The sequence below is a fragment of the Amphiura filiformis genome, chromosome 10 (assembly GCF_039555335.1).
Source record: "Amphiura filiformis chromosome 10, Afil_fr2py, whole genome shotgun sequence".
Classification (NCBI taxonomy): Eukaryota; Metazoa; Echinodermata; class Ophiuroidea; order Amphilepidida; family Amphiuridae; genus Amphiura; species Amphiura filiformis.
The window spans coordinates 58,664,005-58,683,626 of record NC_092637.1 but is presented as its reverse complement, the minus strand read 5'-3'; the positions used below and the strand labels follow the sequence as shown (position 1 = coordinate 58,683,626).

The 19,622-nt window shown below is 39.5% G+C and overlaps 1 protein-coding gene across 1 annotated transcript in view; it reads right to left on the bottom strand.

Annotated features, from left to right (window-relative positions):
- The window catches only part of LOC140163074 (nicotinate phosphoribosyltransferase-like), a 52,886-nt gene that overhangs the window by 30,002 nt on the left and 3,262 nt on the right, over positions 1 to 19,622 (bottom strand). The window contains exons 2-6 of the mRNA XM_072186445.1: positions 10,846 to 11,110; positions 9,874 to 10,084; positions 8,137 to 8,267; positions 7,402 to 7,517; positions 2,475 to 2,668 (exon numbers count right to left, since the gene is read on the bottom strand). Of these exons, the coding sequence (XP_072042546.1) occupies positions 2,475 to 2,668; positions 7,402 to 7,517; positions 8,137 to 8,267; positions 9,874 to 10,084; positions 10,846 to 11,092 (899 nt within the window). The 5' untranslated portion in view covers positions 11,093 to 11,110. The remainder of the gene's footprint in view (positions 1 to 2,474; positions 2,669 to 7,401; positions 7,518 to 8,136; positions 8,268 to 9,873; positions 10,085 to 10,845; positions 11,111 to 19,622) is intronic.

Sequence of the window (19,622 nt, the reverse complement as noted above, 5' to 3'; positions counted from 1 at the left end):
GGCCCTTTAATATATTCGGCATTTCATTAGAGCTGAAAGAACAGGGAATTGGAAGCTCCACCTCTACTGCATAAGAGAGATGATGCCTCACTTCTACGCTGCAGGGCAGCTCCACTATTCCAAATCTGCAAGGTTGTATTTACAACAGATGGAGTCTTGGGGGAAAAACATGCCCCCAGATGAGTACCAACTGTTCACAGACAAGGGATATTTCACCATCCGACGTCTAGATTTTTTCTGGGGTGGAAACTTCTCTGACCAAACCATTAAGCAGTTTTTTTTGTTTTTTTTGAAGACATCAGGGGGAATGACACATGGTCGTGGCATCACAGACAGTACATTAACCAAGTGAGTCCACGCACTTTCTCGATCGCCCCAGATTATGATGCTTTAGAGCAGTTCACGGGTGTTCATACGGGAACATAGGGGATCGTAAAGTTTTTGTTGGTTGGTTGAAGGCACATCCCCCTTTGCTGGGTATGGACTGGATCATCTGGTTCGTGTCAACTGGGACTGTAGCAGATTCATCCGCTAACTGTGATAGAGCGGTGGAAGTTGGCACGAAGTCAGCAATAGAAAAAACGGGTACGAAGTTTACAAACATTGCCTTACGCCGAAATGACAAGGTTACTATGATTGGAGCAAAGGACAAGATGGTGCGAGTTAGGGGACAACAAGTAGAAGTGAATCCGACTCTATTATTTAATAGAATCACATGTGTACTGAACAACAGCTCTGAGATAGCGTCGTTCTTTACGTACGAACTATAGGTCCTCAGCCACCTTCTCTCTTTGAAGATGACCTTATGCGTAAATCGCCAAAGAGTTCCCTTGGCCTTCTGTTGAAATCGTTCACTGAGCTTTCCAAGCTGCCAGAGAATTGTCTCTTTGTAGTAGATGGTGGTTACCTACTTCGACATGCCATTTGGCCACATCCCTCCACCTATGCAGGCATATGTCAGAATTACACATCACACATGCTAAAGCATTATGGAGCACACCCGATTGTTGTATTTGATGGATATGGCACTTTTCTCACGGTTCAAGAATGGATGGGGAACAACCTAAGTCCAACTGACTGGGGATGGAGATCACAAGATGGAATTCTTGTTCCAGTAGAAACAGAACTCGCTGTTGCACCAGACACATTGCTCAACATGATATCATGTGGATGCAAACAAGATGGCTGCAACAACATGACATGCAGCTGCAAGAAACTTGAGACTCTTCTGTACATTGATGTGCAGCAAATGCTGTGGTCAGTCTTGCAGCAACACAGCACCTGTACTAGTTGGAGACAATGAGGAGACTGAACCAGCATTGAAGAACATTAATGCCCAAAACACAGTGCAAGTTGATCAAGTTTAAGGTGTACCATTTGATTACATTACATCACGGGATACCGATGTGAACATAGGCTTAAGCCATCTTGGTATGAGCTCAGCTCTTTTGGAGGCAAATAGAAAATAATGGTAACTATTGTATTGTACACATGATAAAAGCACTGAATCAATATTGTAAAATAATGATGGTAATAATGGTAGTGAATTTGGATGATGTGCATTACAAGGCTGCTTACAAATCATGAGTTTTGAACTTTCTCCAATGCCAATTAACACATGTCTGGTTAAGGTTGAAAACTAATTTTACTTACTAAAAAGGCGGCCATTTTGTCCACCATATTGGAATTTGGCTACTTAGGATCATTGAAGTCTTTTGCAAATGTTTTTAAAACATTCCTTGTACCTCAAAATATATATTTAGATGCTTTGTTTGTGATTTTAACATGTCTGGGGGCAAAGCTATGATAAAAACTGAAAATGGCGGCCATTTTGGACGCCATCTTGGATTTTGGCTACTTAGGATTATTGAAACCTCTTGCAAATGTTTTTAAAACATTCCTTGTACCTCAAAACATATATTTAGATGCTTTGTTTGTGATTTTAACATGTCTGGGGGCAAAGTTATGATAAAACTGAAAATGGCGGCCATTTTGGACGCCATCTTGGATTTTGAAGGAAGCACAAGGGGGATTTTCGGGGACTTTTGGAATTTGATTCTACACATGTTTCTGGACCTATCCTGAAAAAATCAGCTTGTTATGAGAAATTTTGGGGTTATAGCTAATACTATTGGCCTACTTGTACATGTGTGCATCAAACACAGAAAACATCAACTTAGCAGCTTGCTCATTTTGTGGGAGCAGGTCACATATGTGATACTATGGTCTTGTTTTGTCAATTTGATCATCTTGGCAGTTTTGTTTCAAACATGTTCAAGGGCCACAAGCAAATAAGCTATCAAATTAGCATATCTTGCAACTAAAACCTACTGGAATTTGAAAACCGTTAATTGCCACCCGTCCACGAAATCACATCACTATGAGAAATCACACTCGCAAGCTCGGACGGAGGGACGGAATGACAGCCAACCAAGAAACATAATACCTCTGGTGGAGGCGTATAAATTACTCACTTCATGACATCATAGGTATCTACCAAAGCCAGAAATCCTTTAGGGAATGACCGTGCATAGGCAATAAATGCTGCCAGTTCACCTTTAATGGTCTGCTCCTTGAGAACATCACAAAGCTTACACACCTCACCCAGCCATCTCTCACAGATAGATGCAAACTCTACAGGGTAGCTACCTTCAGCAGGTTGTAGGGTCTGTAGTAAAAAAATAAAAGAGGAAACAAGTTTTGGGGTTCATTTCTGACCTGCGAATTTAAAAGATCACAGATAATTATTTTGACCCATAGGCTTTAACCCCCTGGACACTACGGGTCATCTGACGGCATTTCTGATGGGTTGATAACTTGAAATGCCACTTGGCTTTAAGCTATTTATGGTCAAACTTGCATTTGCAGATGATCTTATATAATATCCTCCTTGATTGGTTCAAAATTGGACACAATATTCATATTGGCCAATCGGCAGGTAGTTCTCATGGGGTTAAATATGTGTTGCAGGTTGAAACAAAGAATTAAAAGAAACCTTTCAAGATTCCAGATTTTCAAATAGTATCAAATTATTCATCTTCACAAATTAATATAAACAAGGCGGTTCTCGAACCACGAGTCTCGCCTGCTTTCGCGATCGCCTGCTTTTACGATTACTTTTGGTAGAAGTAAATGAACCTGCAACAACCCATGGCGATTTGCCTGTTCAATTTGAGCTTGATTGGACCAATATTGGAATTTGACCTTTGATCCCTAAATTTTGGTGGGTCTCGGCTGGGCACAATTACCTGGCTGATGGTGACTGTACCCACCAAGTCTCATGCCCATCCGACAATTTTTACTAATGTGACCTTAGATGACCCCTACTGACCCCAAAATGACCTTCCAAAAATTGGGCTCTAAATGTTGACTGTACATGTCATGCCCATACAACAGTTTTTAGTCATTTGACTTCAGATGACCTCTGAGTGACCTCAGCTGACCTTGCAATGACTGTCCAAAAATTTGGCTCTAAATGATGACTGTACCCACCAAGTTTCATGCCCCTGTGACAGTTTTAGAAATTTGACCACAGATGACCCATGGGTGACCTCAGATGTTCCTGAAATGACCTTCCAAAATTTGACTTTAAATGTTGACTGTAACCACCAGGTGTCATGCCCATGGATGACCTTCGATGATCCCAAAATGACCTTCCAAAAATTTGGCTCTAAATGTTGACTGTACCGACCAAGTTTCATGCCCATACAACAGTTTTAGTAATTTGACCTCAGATGACCCCTGGGTGACCCCGAAATGCCCTTCCAAAGATTTTACTCTTAATGTTGACAGTGACCACTTACATGTCATGCCCATACGACAGTTTTTAGTAATGTGACCTCAGATGACCCCTGAGTGACCTTGGATGACCCGAAATGACTTTCCAAAAACATGACTCTAAATGTTGACTGTACCCACCAAGTTTCATGCCCATATAACAGTTTCAAGTAATTTGACCTCAGATGACCCCTGGGTGACCTTGGATGACCCAAAATGACCTTCCAAAAATTTGGCTCTAAATGTTGACTGTACCCACCAAGTTTCATGCCCATACGACAGTTTTAGTAATTTGACCTCAGATGACCTCTGGGTGACCCCTGGGTGACCCCGAAATACCCTTCCAAAAATTTGCCTCTTAATGTTGACTGTAACCAATAAGTGTCATGCCCATATGACAGTTTTTAGTAATTTGACTCAGATGACCCCTGGGTGACCTTGGATGACCCCTAAATTACCTTCCGAAACTTTGACTCTTAATGTTGACTGTACCCACCAAGTTTCATGCCCATATGACAGTTTTTAGTAATGTGACCTCAGATGACCCCTGTGTGACCTTGGATGACCCCGAAATTACCTTCCGAAACTTTGACTCTAAATGTTGACTGTACCCACCAAGTTTCATGCCCATATGACAGTTTTTAGTAATTTGACCTCAGATGACCCCTGGATGACCCTGACCCGAAATAATCTTCCGAACATTTGACTCTAAATGTTGACTGTACCCACCAAGTTTCATGCCCATACGACAGTTTTTAGTAGTTTGACCTTAGATGACCCCTGGGTGACCTCGGATGACCCCGAAATAATCTTCCGAACATTTGACTCTAAATGTTGATTGTACCCACAAAGTTGCATGCCCATACGACAGTTTTTAGTAATTTGACCTTAGATGACCCCTGGGTGACCTTGGATGACCCCGAAATAATCTTCCGAACATTTGACTCTAAATGTTGATTGTACCCACCAAGTTTCATGCCCATATGACAGTTTTTAGTAATTTGACCTCAGATGATCCCTGGGTGACCTCAGATGACCTCAGATGACCCCGAAATAATCTTCCGAACATTTGACTCGATGTAGCACCCCAACAGAGACATTTTTGACATAAAAACCCGTTTTAGACATTTTTTTAAAAAAATGCTTCCTTCACCCTAAAAAGGTGGTTTTAAATGTTCAGTTTCCTATCCTTTTGTACATGAGAGACATTCTTCGAAGTCTTTTTTTGGCCTAATAAACCAAGTTTCGTGCCCATATGACAGTTTTAGTCATTTGACCTCAGATGACCCCTGGATGACCTTGGGTGACCTTGACGACTAACCAATACAAACTTGTTCTGTCTGGGGTGAAGATGCACCCACCCACCAAGTTTGAAGAACGTCGACCCCTAGTCTCCGAGAAAATAGGTTTTTGCATTTTATGCATAAATTATGCAAATTAGGTACTTAATTACCATATTTTGCGCTGAAAATCGAATCGGGTTGAGATCCTCTGGTCATACTACCCCTACCACGTTTCATCATCATAGGGCTTAGGGATCTTACTGAATCCCCAGATACAGCTCCACAAGGCGGATTTCTTCAGATTTCCAACCATATTTGTAGAATCATGTCGCATAAATTATGCAAATTAACAACTAAATGCGCATACTTTTAGCGAAAAACTAATCAGGTGATCAGCAGATGTGTATCATAGCTGCCACCAGGTTTCGTTACCATGCGCCCGACGGATCTTGAGATAGTCTGTCCACAAACTCCGCTATCAATTTGCGCTGATTTGCGCATAAATTATGCAAATTAGCTATGTTAATTTGCATATTTTTCCCCGAAAACATACAGTTACGGAGCAAACTTGGATACCCTTTCTCCCACCAAGTAGCGTCGCCGTAAGTCTTACGGTTCCCCAGATACAGCTCCGGACGGACACACATACATCCATCCATCCACACACACCCCCACACACCCCCGCCCACACACCCCCACACACCCCGACAGACAGAAATAGTGATTACTAAGTCCCATCCTGAACAAAGTTCAGGCGAGACAAAAAAGGTATATAGTTTGCTATATCTGAGAAGTCACAAATGCTAGGCTATTGTGTGTACCCCTGCCTACATGTACACAAATGTATGGTGGAAATGTAACAGAATCTGCAGCAGTTGGAAAATTTTTGGGCACTTTGAATTCCATATATTTTGTCTCCTAGTAACTTCTGTGCAAACCCGACTACCTAATCAGATAGAAAATATTCTGCTCGTAATGAAGGGTGAATATAGCATTTTTGTACGGTCACGCATGACAGATTTACGCACAAAATCATTTATTGTCATCAAAATTAATAAAACTATTTTCCCAAAGATGTACAATTATGCTACATTGAGTTTTACAATCTAGACCCTCTCAGAGCAAAATCCTGTGCAAAAATCAGACAATTTGGTTGTGTGGTTTAGGAAATACAGGCCTTTGAAGATCATAATTGGCACATAATAGCGCCCTCAACGGTGAAAATCACACAATTCACCTTAAAAGTCCTGGCAAAAGAGTTATTTTTGTGATTTCAGCCATTTTAAAAATGTTGTAAAGAAGAAAATATAGCAATTAAGACCCTGGATTTTTAATATTTGCATAAAAGAACATTAAATAAACAAAAAACAATACATCTCATGCCTTCTTTAGCTTTATTCCCACAATTATCGCTCCATGAATATGCTAATTTATGACAAAATCAGGATTTTCCTAAAAATGGTCAATTTTATGAATCTTTAGAAGGCCATATCTTCTCAACGGATGTACAATGCACTTTGCACAATGCACTTCCACAATGCACTTTGTTTCTGCATTGTCAGTATCGCTTATTGTTGCAGACAAAAAGATCTTAAACATCATCCCACCTGCCAGGGCACAGTTCTATGACCTCCATTGACTTGTACATTCATAGAGTGACCTCTCAATGTCTTGGGTACAACTTGAGGTCAACTAGGCTTAAGCTATCACTCTTGAATAGAGGCTATTGAACTATGTAATTGTGAATGATGCTATTTTGGTGCAAGTGAGAGGATAACAACAATTGTGTGAAAATTGCCACTTTTTTGCTGTCACATCGGTCCACTTTGGAGTGACACTTTGTGCAAAATTACCTAGCAACAATTTTCTATATTTCACCTCGTGTTACCATAGTAATGGCAGTGCTTTAACATGGTTGTGACCCAGGATTCTAGTTTTTGGATTAGGTGGGGATGTGGCAGCGATCAGAATCTTGCTCAAAAATCAAGTTTCCTCCACACAGCAGGGACAGCCTTTTGAAAATTAGAAAAGAGCTGTAGAATGCTCTGCTGGTCTCTTCAAGAAGAGCATTAGAAGAGCTGTTTGCATCGGTGGCCATTAAAGCATAAAGAATTTAACTATCATCTAGAGGAGCTATAAATCGCTCTTGCAAATGTAGAGGCGTGATTGCTCTAGCTCCTCTCAAACGGCAGTCCCTGACACAGAATAAAGCAATTTTCCTATTGTGGTAACTGGATCGTGGACCAAGATTCAGCTTTCTACAGCTGGATGTAAGGCTGGGATTCCAAAAGCTTTCCAGAAAATATGCCATATATGATGAAAATCAGACAGTAATACCTACCCTACATTTGAGGTCATCCATACTTGCAAATGACATGATCATGGAATGTGCATTGGTCCCTTTCAAAGGTATGCCAAATAGCTTGCCTGCTAGTACATTGCTGGTGCCATCAAAACCTGAAACGAGATTGTCATGTTTTTCATTTATTACTCTATTGCTCCATTCATGAAGATGGATGGGTGTCCAACTAGTGATGCTACTCCTAAGGGCTCAGCATTAATGGCATAACCAAGTTATTCTGCGCTGGGGTGGCAGAGACGTAAACCGAAAAACGGTTTGTGCCCAATCATGGTCGGTGTCCCCCCCAATGTGATGACCCACACTACGCCACTGTGGGGTGGGTGGATATAATTTTTTAAGGGGCAGTTGCATTTGGATAGATTCACTGTTGACTCTCAGGCATGAGCCTGCACTTTCCTAAACAAAATGAAAAAACTGAATACGTGCATAAAATTGGGCAAAAGGAAATTAAATAAAGTTGAGGACATTTTGACTAAAAAAAAAACTGAATTCAGTTTTAAAACTGAAAATTCTCATGCCCGTTTCATTTTCCATAAATGACAAGAAAACCTTGCTGACAGCTGTTACAAATATCCTATCAACTTTTTGACAAAGAATAACAAAATCAAAATTTAACAGAAATCATGTATTATGGCTTCAAGTTATAATGCTCTCTGGACATTTTTCAAAATGTTTTAAAACTGTTATGAACATTTTTACAAACAGTCTACTTACCACCAATGTAGCTGTACTTTGATGCTGTTAAACCACCGTCCGGTCCCTGTGCTCTCCGCAAACCAAATTCCAATAAGGACTTGTTAGGTCCAGCTGCCATACGGAACCTGGCTGCATTTGTGGCAACAAGACTGAAAAGGGGAAAATGTGCAAAGATGTCCAATGCTTAAAATAAATTAAAGATTTTTAGTTAAATGATCATGAAGGGTACAGGCAACTCCAGGTTTATTTATGATTCTTGTCAGCAACAATGTTACAGCCCTCGAATTAGCCTAAGGCACCAAGCAGTGGCATAACATGACTTTTGCAATTGAGGGGGAAGCTGGGGAAAAATCTGCCACCAGCGGGACCAATGGAGTTAAAATTGCCAATCTCTCACTGAAGCATAGTCAATACACTGGTGGGAAATGGGGGAAATCGGGGGAAGGGGGGGGGGACCGCAGTTGCAATTTTAATAAAGATTCTGAATGTGATCAATCATGAAGAATCAAAATTTGCCCCTGCAGAGAAAATGGGTGCTTCCATGCCTGCATCCAGGGGCGTTCGTGAAAGGCATGTTAGAATGACCGTGGGTCATCACGTGTTTCGTTTGCATAAAGCATCCATTGTGTTCTTGTGGGGTTTGGCCAATCAGGGCAGGCTTGATTGTTTATCCGGTTGCGTTGGGAGCCATAGCCGAATCACAACACAATCAGCCATCATTGAGGACGGTCATAAATATTTTTATTTACCCACCCACCATCCCCAAAAAATCTGGTTTTTTTTGCTCTTTCTTACTTTGCAGGGTTCGCATGAGTTGCAAAGTGTTCCAGATTAGAGGTGGATTGTTGGTGGGAGTGCAATTTGATATTAATTATATAAAATAATGGCTTTATATGTACAATGTCAAAGAAAAATGTAATAATTCTTTTGATTTGAAATTTTCTTAAGGAACTTTTCCATAAGGAAGCTTGGGAATCTCTATGAGGCTCCAATCAACAGCAATAAAATATTAAATATGATAATTAAAATATGCTAAAGGCTTCAGCTATAATCTTCTCATTTGCTTCCAAAGTATCTCTCTTTCAGCTATATGGTGTAACTCACATCCAGCTTTTCAGCTTTTGCTTAAAGTATCTCGCTTTCAGATATAAGGGGTATTTCACATCCAGCTTTTGCTTAAATTATCTCGCTTTCAGATATAAGGGGTATTTCACATCCAGCTTTTCAGCTTTTGCTTAAAGTATCTCGCTTTCAGATATAAGGGGTATTTCACATCCAGCTTTTGCTTAAAGTATCTCGCTTTCAGATATAAGGGGTATTTCACATCCAGCTTTTCAGCTTTTGCTTAAAGTATCTCGCTTTCAGATATAAGGGGTATTTCACATCCAGCTTTTCGGCTTTTGCGTAAATGCCAAATAATTTTATGATTGTTTTTGCTGAATTGAAGCATTTAGCCTTTGCTATTCATATTAATTAAATTGTGAATTGTGTATGCATGTTTTTTGATGAATATACAAAATAAATCTCGACCGTGTTCAATGGCTGAGTAGTGTGGCAAGGAATATAACACTTTGGATGTGTTTTATTTGGTTTCTCTGTCTTGGGGTAATGCTAGAACCGCTAAAAATCATGTTACTTTTGGTCTAAAAAAGGAAAATGTGGAGCTGTTGACCAATATTCTTATCTGGAGTATTTCAAGTCAGAGGAAAACTTGCCGCCCCAATTGGTACATCACCTAACGTAATATACACCTACCTTGCATAATTAATCAAATTCAGAAAAGGTGTTTCTAGAAGTTGAAGCACCCCAAGCGGTCCTTCCAATCGTATCAATGGCACCCTGGGAAATACCACCATACCCTCAGCTATGGAGTATAACTCAACATCACTACAATCCAACTGTCTGAGGTGCTCAAAGAAGCCATCTTGGGTATCGGGTGGTAAGACACTTTTCAGGTAGGAAATATCTAGGAAAGTAAGAACATGGTAGAGATAAGGTGAATATAAATTTGGGAAGAAAAACATGTAGTATGTAAGCATAATTTTGATTCTGTAAAATAGGAGCATCTTAACCCTAACAGCCTAAGGGTTTTTTAGCAACGGGAAGGGAAAGAAGGAAGGATTAAGAGAGAAGTTGAGAGAAGTTGTTTGCTCTTGGTGGGATTCGAACCCGAGACCCCTCGCATGCCAAGCACTGGGTCGGCGACACTTTGCCACAAGTCTTGTGCTATATCACTTTGGGTGATTACGTCATCACACCATGGGATGCACGCACGAACAGCGCATCAAGTAGTATTTTGTAGTAACTGGTACTGTTAGGGTTAAGGTTTGTGGGATGGCAGTAGCCATATTTTGCCTGTGTTAGCTGTTTAACTGTGCCTCTTCATATTAAAACCATAATGTGTGATTTGCTCCACATCCACACCCTCAATTTTTCTTGAATTTCTACTTTTTGCATTATTGTATTGCCCATACCAATGGTATATTCAAATACCATGTGAAAGACTAAGCCTGAAGTGCTTTAAGGATACCTCCGGCAATCACAACATTATGCCAAAATATGTTAGAAAAATATATTATCAAGCCCAAATCACATGATTTCACTTAAATTACCGAAAAGGGCGACTCCATTAAAAATCTACACCCTCTATGTGAGAGATTTAATAAGGTCATGTCTTCCATAGGAGGAACATGACTTTCAACAGGAATAGCCCTATGTTGTCAATACCTGAATCTGTAAACCTGAAGTTCTGAATGAATTTCACACATTCACTCAGTCCTGCATAAAGCGTGAATTCTCCTCCAAATGGATTCTTACGAAAGAACAGATCAAAGCACGCCCTATCGTAGGTGCGATCATTCTGCCAGTATGCGTAAGCCATTGTGATTTGGTATTGGTCCGTCATCAGGGCTTGCACCAAACTGTTGCAGTTCTGTGTGTCATGGTTACCGTTGGATATATTATTGGCGGCCATAGTGTTGACTTAACTCACCTGTTAAAAGAGAAAAACAATCACATTAAAATTCGCATTCTTGAGTTTATATGCACACAGAATTAAAAATTTGTTTCATGTCCCCACGGTTTTGTGAGGGAGAGGGTGTTGGGTTTTTTTGGTTTTTTTTTTTATGGCAAAATTGACATTGATACCGGACAACAGTTTTCAAATAAAATTTAACATATTGGTATAGCACAGGGACGGATTTATTAAGAGGTTGCCCGGTGGCCCCGTGCCAACAATGCTGACCCAGAGGGCCACTAGATTTTTGAGCTTGATATAACTTAAATGAGACAAGATATATATGGAGCCTTAACCTCGGTAGCTACAGGTCGATGATTGTGTGTGTGGCATGCGAGAGGTCCTGGGTTCGAATCCCGGGGGTACCAAGTGACTTCTTTCTTCACCTTCTCTCCTTTTTGTTTCTTCTTTCCCTTCTGATATAAAAAAAAAACACGGGTAGGGTTGGGGTTAATTAACATGTTTTTCCTAGATTTAGGCTTCCTTAACCCTAACCCAACCAAATCTAACTGAAGCTCACTATTAAAACCACTCTGCGTGCATGCATTCCACGTGACTTGATGACGCAATCAGCCTAAGTCATATACCCAGGGAATTGCTGCCCGGGGCAGCCTAACCTCGGTAGCTACAGGTCAGTGATCATGTGCATGACATGCGAAGGGTCCTGGGTTCTAATCCCGGGGTACCAAGTAACTTCTTTCTCCACCTTCTCTCCTTTTTCGTTTCTTCTTTCCATTCCGATAGCAAAAAAAACACGGGTAGGGTTGGGGTTAATGTTAATACTTGGCGTCTAATGCCAAAAATTTTCTGACTGACCGACCCACCCCAAAAATCCCACTGGAGGGCAAGCAAACAATTTTTTTTTTGGCCTTACATAATATGTATGTCTTGAAACAAATTCATCAGGATTGTGAAGTAAACTAAAGTTTTTGATTATGTAGTCAAATCCAATGAAATTCTACTCACTTAGACAGACTGTGTATACGAAATCCCTTGCCAAACTTGTAATAAATCATATATCGGCGAGACAGGGAGAAAATTCCAAACAAGACTGAATGAACACAGAAAAGACACTGAAAAAATCAAAGATGTTAAATATACCAGAGCAAAAAGAAAAGAATCCGTCACTGAACAGCATAAGTCGGCCATCACCGACCATGTAGCACAGGAGAACCATGTCATTGACTGGGAGGGGGCAAAGATTCTCGAAAAGGACTCAAATAAACACACAAGAGGGATACGCGAGGCATTATGGATCAGAAAGAGGGGGCAGGAGACGCTAAATCGCGATGAAGGTGTATATTCTCTAAATCACATATGATCCACTACTAAGCACTGTGCACCCTAGGGATGAGAAGTCTCATGGGAAAACCAGTGGATCATCGCATTACTGAAGAAGTCTTCCGACCAGGAAGACGAAACTGTCTAAGTGAGTAGAATTTCATTGGATTAGACTACATAATCAAAAACTTTAGTATAATATGTATGTGATTTCCAAGCATTTGTATTGTTAGAGCACAGGATTTCTTTGTGCTGTGTGCCCATCGTGCAATATTACAATAAGTGCATAGAGTCACTTGTACTGTAGTTGTTGAAACCCCATGGTGGAGCCCTAGAGTTTCAATTATTGGAACTGGTTACAACTTACAAGTGGGTTTCATTAGTGACCTGACACACATTTGTATCAGTTCGGGCAAAATCAACAAATTTTTTGCAAAATTGCCGTAAAAAGTGGAAATTTTCGTAATTTGTGGTTTTTACTAGGGTGGCAAAGAGTTCTGACTGAGGGGCATTCTGACTGGGGGAAAGAGTTCTGACTGGGGTCAGATTTGCCCCCCCCCATCACTCATGAAAATGTCCATCATGTCGGTGATGGAATGTTCATACATACACGCTATGTAATTACAGCGCACAGTGTCTTCGACCCTATATCTTCATGGCAGGAATCGCCATGGTAGGTTAAATCCACAGCCACGATTAGCCATTTGGTTCAAACCTTTAAAGCTCTTTTAAACTAATAATTAGTCGAGGGACATAACTAAGGCTACTCACAATAGCCGGTAATCGATCTTGGTTGTGCGTGATTAAGCTTGTATACCCCATTGAGGTCAATGGTCATCGACTTTTATACTGCCTACAGTGAGTGCAGCTGTACTACACGCTGCACGCTGTAGTCCATATAACAGGACCAACGCAATATAAAATGGTCAAATTTTGAGTTCAAAGCGCACGGCCAATTTTCAAAGCGCATTCTAGCGACTATCATATCTGTTCAACACGTATTTCCAAGTTTATGAGACCAAATCTGGTTTCTTGAGAAAAAAATCATGACGGGAGATATTCATCATTTTCTAACCCAGTATCAGAAGATTTTCGTCTGATATCAAAATCGTGCATAGCAATTCACGTGTATCGATCCCGTGTATTCATTTTAGTGTCCCTTCTGCACCAAATAATTATTAGCCAGGCGGTGTCGGTGTGCAGCGCGCGTAAACAGTGTTTATGCCCTGTGTCCCGGATGTGAGATCATCGGGCAAGGAAAATCATGTTTTTTAATAATGTTACTGGCAGTTTTTTTATTTTGATGAAATAAGAATCCCAAGATGTTCTGGTATGTATGAACAGGGTAAGCGGCCCCTCGGGCATAAACAACCATTTAGTAATGAAAATATGTGACACGATTTGAGATATTGGCAAAGAAAGTGTTTAAATTCTTTTGTTTTATATTGTTTTTAGCGATTGATAAATTGACATAACTTTGCAAAGAAAAGTCGAATTAACATGGGGTTTTCAGTTTCTGAAAGCTCTAAATGTTCTCTTTCTAAAGAAACAAATGTAAAAGGTCACATTTTTTAAGTTGGTACCCCATGGGGGGGGTGCACATTTGGAAATTTGATTGAAATCACACCTCCTTTTGCACCTTTTTGGTTATATCTCAAATGTAGTTCAAGAAAAGTATGTAAACCCATACATTTCTGAAAAGCTTATGTTTCAAGGATTGCCAATACATTAGTTAGCATTTGAATATACAGGGTGATCGATAGGTAATATAGGGTGTAACAAAATAATTTCACACAAAAAGTTGAATAGTATTATGCCAGTCTCATCATTTCCCAGTATGTAGTAACTGAAATTCATTTTTATTTTAAGAAAGTACACAGTTTGCCCTTTCTAAAAATACAACATTTGTATCAATTGATTATCTGTACGATCACTATACAGGGTGTGCAAAAAAGCGAACATAATATTATCTGATAATATATTGTAATCCCACTGAAGTAGCTCAATATCCTAAGATTATAATACTGACTAAAATCTCAGTTTTGATGCTGCATTATGATAGTTTAAAAACAGAATGTGCTCATATGACATGAAACTCTGATAAAATGATTATACAGGGTGTGCCAAATTTTACCATAGACTCTGTGAAATGCTATTCTTGAGTGGCAAAATTCCCAGCAGAAATGTTGACAGTTAAATCTACCACTTGAATTCTTGTTATATTTGCATTGCTTATAGTATTCAAGTCAATTCCACAGATTTCATGTGTATTACAAATGAATAGAACATTATAGGGTGTGTCAAAATTATACATTTACTGACTAAATATAGCTTGCATGTTATGGCCTATATGTACAAAGCATGACGGCGATGTTCAAGTACACTTTACCTACATGTAAAGACAGAGAATCAAGAATGAATATTCATATCATATGTACGAGGGGGTATCCAAAAGTTTTTGACATCACCCAGAAGCGAAGGAGCTATATCGATGAAATTTTGTCAGTGTAATTGCTGGTCCGTATGTACATTATGGTCCAAAAATGGTCTCATAAGTATGTTTACTTTCTTTACAGGTGGCGCTAGATGGGCAGTAGGCGCATAACCTTTTCATGATAAGATTCTCCACTTTCTTGAATTTCTTCACTGTGGCCGCATCATCCAAAAGTGATGGACGTCCACTTCTTGGCTCATCTGTGAGGGACATACTGTGGCCAGTTTGGAAATTCCTTTTTCAAAAAGCAATAGTGCCATATGATGGGCAATCATCACCGTAGATAGCTTTCATTTCATCATAGATTTTCTGAGCATTGTAGGCCTAACGCTTAAAATGCAGGAACTTAATCACGCTGCGTGCCTCAATTGTCACCATTTTACAGGTTATGCGCCTACTGCCCATCTAGCGCCACCTGCGTATTGCTACATGGAACCAGACATAAGTTTCCCATGCGTTCATATATTAAAAATACAAAACATCGTGAATTTTTTTTTTTAGGTCAACCATGAATGATCCTAGCATTTAGGTCTAGGTCCAGGGACACTACAAAACCGAAAAAATAAAAAACTTTTTTTTTTTTTTTTTTAATTTTTTGTAATGCGGTTTCGCCCGAAAAATGCGCCGTGTACCCGGGTACAAAATTACCTGAAAATGCCAGGCCTAGTTTGTACCGGGGAATTTCAGACACAGAGACTCTGCAGAGATTTCTACAAATTCGTCCAAAGGTAACCAAAGGGTTGGGGATCGCATTTTTAACTATCACTAAATGTTTCGGAATTGAGGTCGGCTAAAAAGTAGAGTTGGGCGACTAAGTCGCCAATAGTCGTTAGTCGCGACTATTACTGATAGTCGCGACTACGACTATTGAAAACCAAAAGTCGACTAATGCAAGTAAATTTTTGTGTTAAAAAATTACTTTAAAAGTGCCAGTTATTCGCACCAAATACTAACATATAAACTGCGAAAAATGTGAAAAAATGTTAGTCATTGTCTTACCAATAGTAACACTAACCAACAAGTAATCATAATGTCCATAAATCATCATTAAATTGGTGTTATTGACTTGTTGTCGAACTACTTTCCCACAAGATAAAAGCCGTTAAAAAACTCAAATTACTTAGAACTGTCGAACATCTCATTATGATTATAATTTATGCAGCGATAATTACAGGTGTAGCAGCGTCATAGCGTGCATGTACAGACCCAGGTTGGGTGTTTGTACCAACTACTGAAGGTATGAGATTATTTCAACTTTGGAAAGAAACAGCGAGAACTTCCGAGAAGTGTTTTCCAAAAGGGAAAATTTAGGAAAATATTATTAGATTAGAAGTACTTTTCACATAATTTCAAAAAGCTATGCTTATTGTGGTAACAGAATATTTAGAAAGCAACAGGAAAATAAACAAATTAGCTGACAAACAGTCATAATGTTGCAATGCCACCCCTGTAGCGACAAATGCAGTAGTCTAGATGAGGTCAGGTGGCGTAGGTCGGAGGTGAAAGTTAATCGTACATGCACGATGCAACACGTTCATGAGCATACCATGGAAAATATGCACTGCCGTACCGTCATGTTTCCATATTTTCATGCACAGCAAAACATGGAATAGAACGAAGATCGCTATTGGAATATTGAAGGTTTGAGAAATTATATGAAGTTTCTTGTGCTGTTGCTGGAAAGTGGCAAGTGAATTTAATTGAACAGAAAAGTTAGGCCTATATTACAGCATTTTACAGTCAAATATTTGCATCGCATAAGCGTGCGATACAGTGTAGCAATTTGTATCGCAACAGTGCTGGTTTGTGTAGCAAACTGTGATGCGATGCCGGCAATGACGGGTCCTGTAATCATGCATTATAAATACTAAATTGCCACCAATCTTTCACCCGATTTTTCAGTCCAATTTTAACCACAGATAGTCGCGACTATAGTCGTAGTCGCGACTATTTGCTGCCGACTAGTCGACTAGGAAAAAAGTGATAGTCGCCCAACTCTACTAAAAAGTAGACAGTTTCGGGAACTGTAATTGGTGTAGATGTAACATTTTGAACAGTGAGCGATAAGTGACCAATTTGACGTTCACCACAAGTGTTTATCTTTACTCAGGGTCATCAGTTGTAGTAACTACAAATTGCGAACGTTTGAGGACTTGTTCTCAAGTTGTAGAAGGTGCCATAGCAATAGCAATAGCATGTCTTCAGTGTTAATTATTTTCATTATAAATGTCGCAAAATATTAATATTGACAATAATTAACAACCTGTTTCACCTCTCCATATATTCATACATTGCTCACCTGTGTTTTCATATCATATTTTGTGGTGAAAAATGATTACAATACAAATGTGTAATTTGCAATCATTTTTGGAGCAACAATTTCTTCGTACCGACGGCTAATGCTGGTTTCATACTACCCTGCCGCTTGCCGCTGAGCGGCGTGGCGCAAGCGCATTGCAGACAAACAGACACAATAAAGGCTTGTCAATGGTTGAAACGCCCTGCCGCCTGCCGCAGCGGCAAGCAGCAGGAAAGTATGCTGGAGACTTAAGTGTGTATGTGAATGCACATTAAACACATACAAACACATACACAGCACCTGTTGGAACTCCCCGTCGGAGAGGGGAGTTTCAATTATTGGAACTGACCAGGGACCTTGTATGGAGGGACTGGAAACGCCTTCCATCCATTGTACAATGCGAGTTGCTGGTTTACAAATTATCCTCAGTTGAGCAACAAGCATGAATAATACGTTGATCAATAGACCCTAGTACGAATCCAAGCACAGTTACAACACTGCGCTTGGCTTGTCTTGTACATTGCGAAATGAGCCTACATGTTTGCTAGTAATAGTATAATGACAGACTCTAGAAATGCCAACATAAATCTTCAAAGAACATCATCTTAAGAATTATTTCAGTATCGAAATCAGTAGGAATACCAAGCGTACGGTGTACACATTCCAGAAAAAATATAATTTTGTTTGTTCTAGCATTCTGTATAGATCTCCACAAAATTATCACATTTTGTCTCCAAAATCCTATATAAATGATTCTCGATGCTATACAGAAATTATTTTTGACAAAGGATCTACATTTTACACAATTTGTCATAACTTAAAAAGATATTGGAATACTTTGATGTTTTTTTGATATTTTGTAGAGCAACATTCAGAGAAGATGTAAGGAAGAGGAGGGTTAAGAGAATTATACAATTGAGATAATCTCGTAGGTAATCTTGTCGCATCTATTCATAGTCCTTTATTCTGAAGTAGTTGGACATCCACTTATAGTAGCCTTTGATGTGATGTGTGAGACCGCTCACGGTTGACCGATTTGCACTTCAGAATGGGAAATATTTCCAATGTATAGAGATTTTGTCGAAAAGTTATGAAAACCGTGTATTAAGGACCTACTGTTGAATGGGATACCACATATGGATAATACAAGAAAGAAATCAAGTATTGTAAAATTTTCCCCACAATCCGCACTTTTTTGTAAACATATAAATTTCTAAAGAAGAATTTTTTAGGATTGTTAAAGAATTGATGATTGTTGATCATTTCTATTTAATTTTTTTAGGTATTTTCCTGTCATTTCCTGTAAACCTAATAAAGATATTCTGATAATTGAAAACACCCTCTATCATAAATAATAGAAGCTGAAAGTGACAAGAAGCGACGAAAATTGTAATTTGCCATGGAACTTCAGTCATATTTTATCTGAAAAATTACTGCATGACAGGGCCTGCATGTATGGTACGCATGGCATGATGACATTCAAGCATTGACCTATGCCCAGCGAGGTCACGTCACACTCGGTGTGACGTGCCCTGAACTCCCAATAACTTTCGTGGCGACAGACAAATTGCAGGAAAGCGTGCCAATTTAAGCTTCCTGTAATATCTATTGCACATAACGTACGAAGTCACAAACTTACAAACTTCAATATGCACTTCAAATACTTCAGACCAGCTGTTAATTATTACCGATCCTGTAGAATAACTTACATAATCTTCAATTTCATGGAATCCCGTTGCTCAGAATTGCAAATGTCATTTTTACCTGTCAAATCCGCTGTGTATGTGCTCAGAGATTTTATGATGCTCCATAAATCACAGGTGTGAAACTGACTTTATACCAATCGCTTTCATGAAGCCTCCGGCTACCTCGTGGCATGACGTCATCATGGGCGTGTACAAAATTTCCGATGGGCGCCTTATTTATTTGTAACCCGTTTTGTGATTGGTTGCAAACACCATTCATCGCAATGGTAAGCCAATCAATGAAGGCGACGGCCTTTTACGGTATGAATTAATGTGACCCGCCAGTAAAGTACGTCTAACCTGATTGGTTTACAAAACTACTTGGATAATTGCTAAGCCAGTCAGCGTGCTCGATGCTTAACAACCTGGTCGTAGAGGTTTTTTTTTTTTTAATAGGCGAATTCACATGGTGATCCAGCGATTTAGTATAAATTCAGCATGACTTCAGCTTTAACAGGTGCAATAACAATACGTGGACACAATCAGTGACATTTACACAATACAATAATGAATTATTTATGACATGCATGGGCTGGATTTTACGATCGAGGTAAGGTTTTCGGCCTGTCCCTGCGTGAATATCGTTACTTTTCAGCATCAAAGATACTTGCGATGAGCAGTTTTTTGCGGACACTTTGATAACAGGTAACTTTTATACATGTAGGTCAT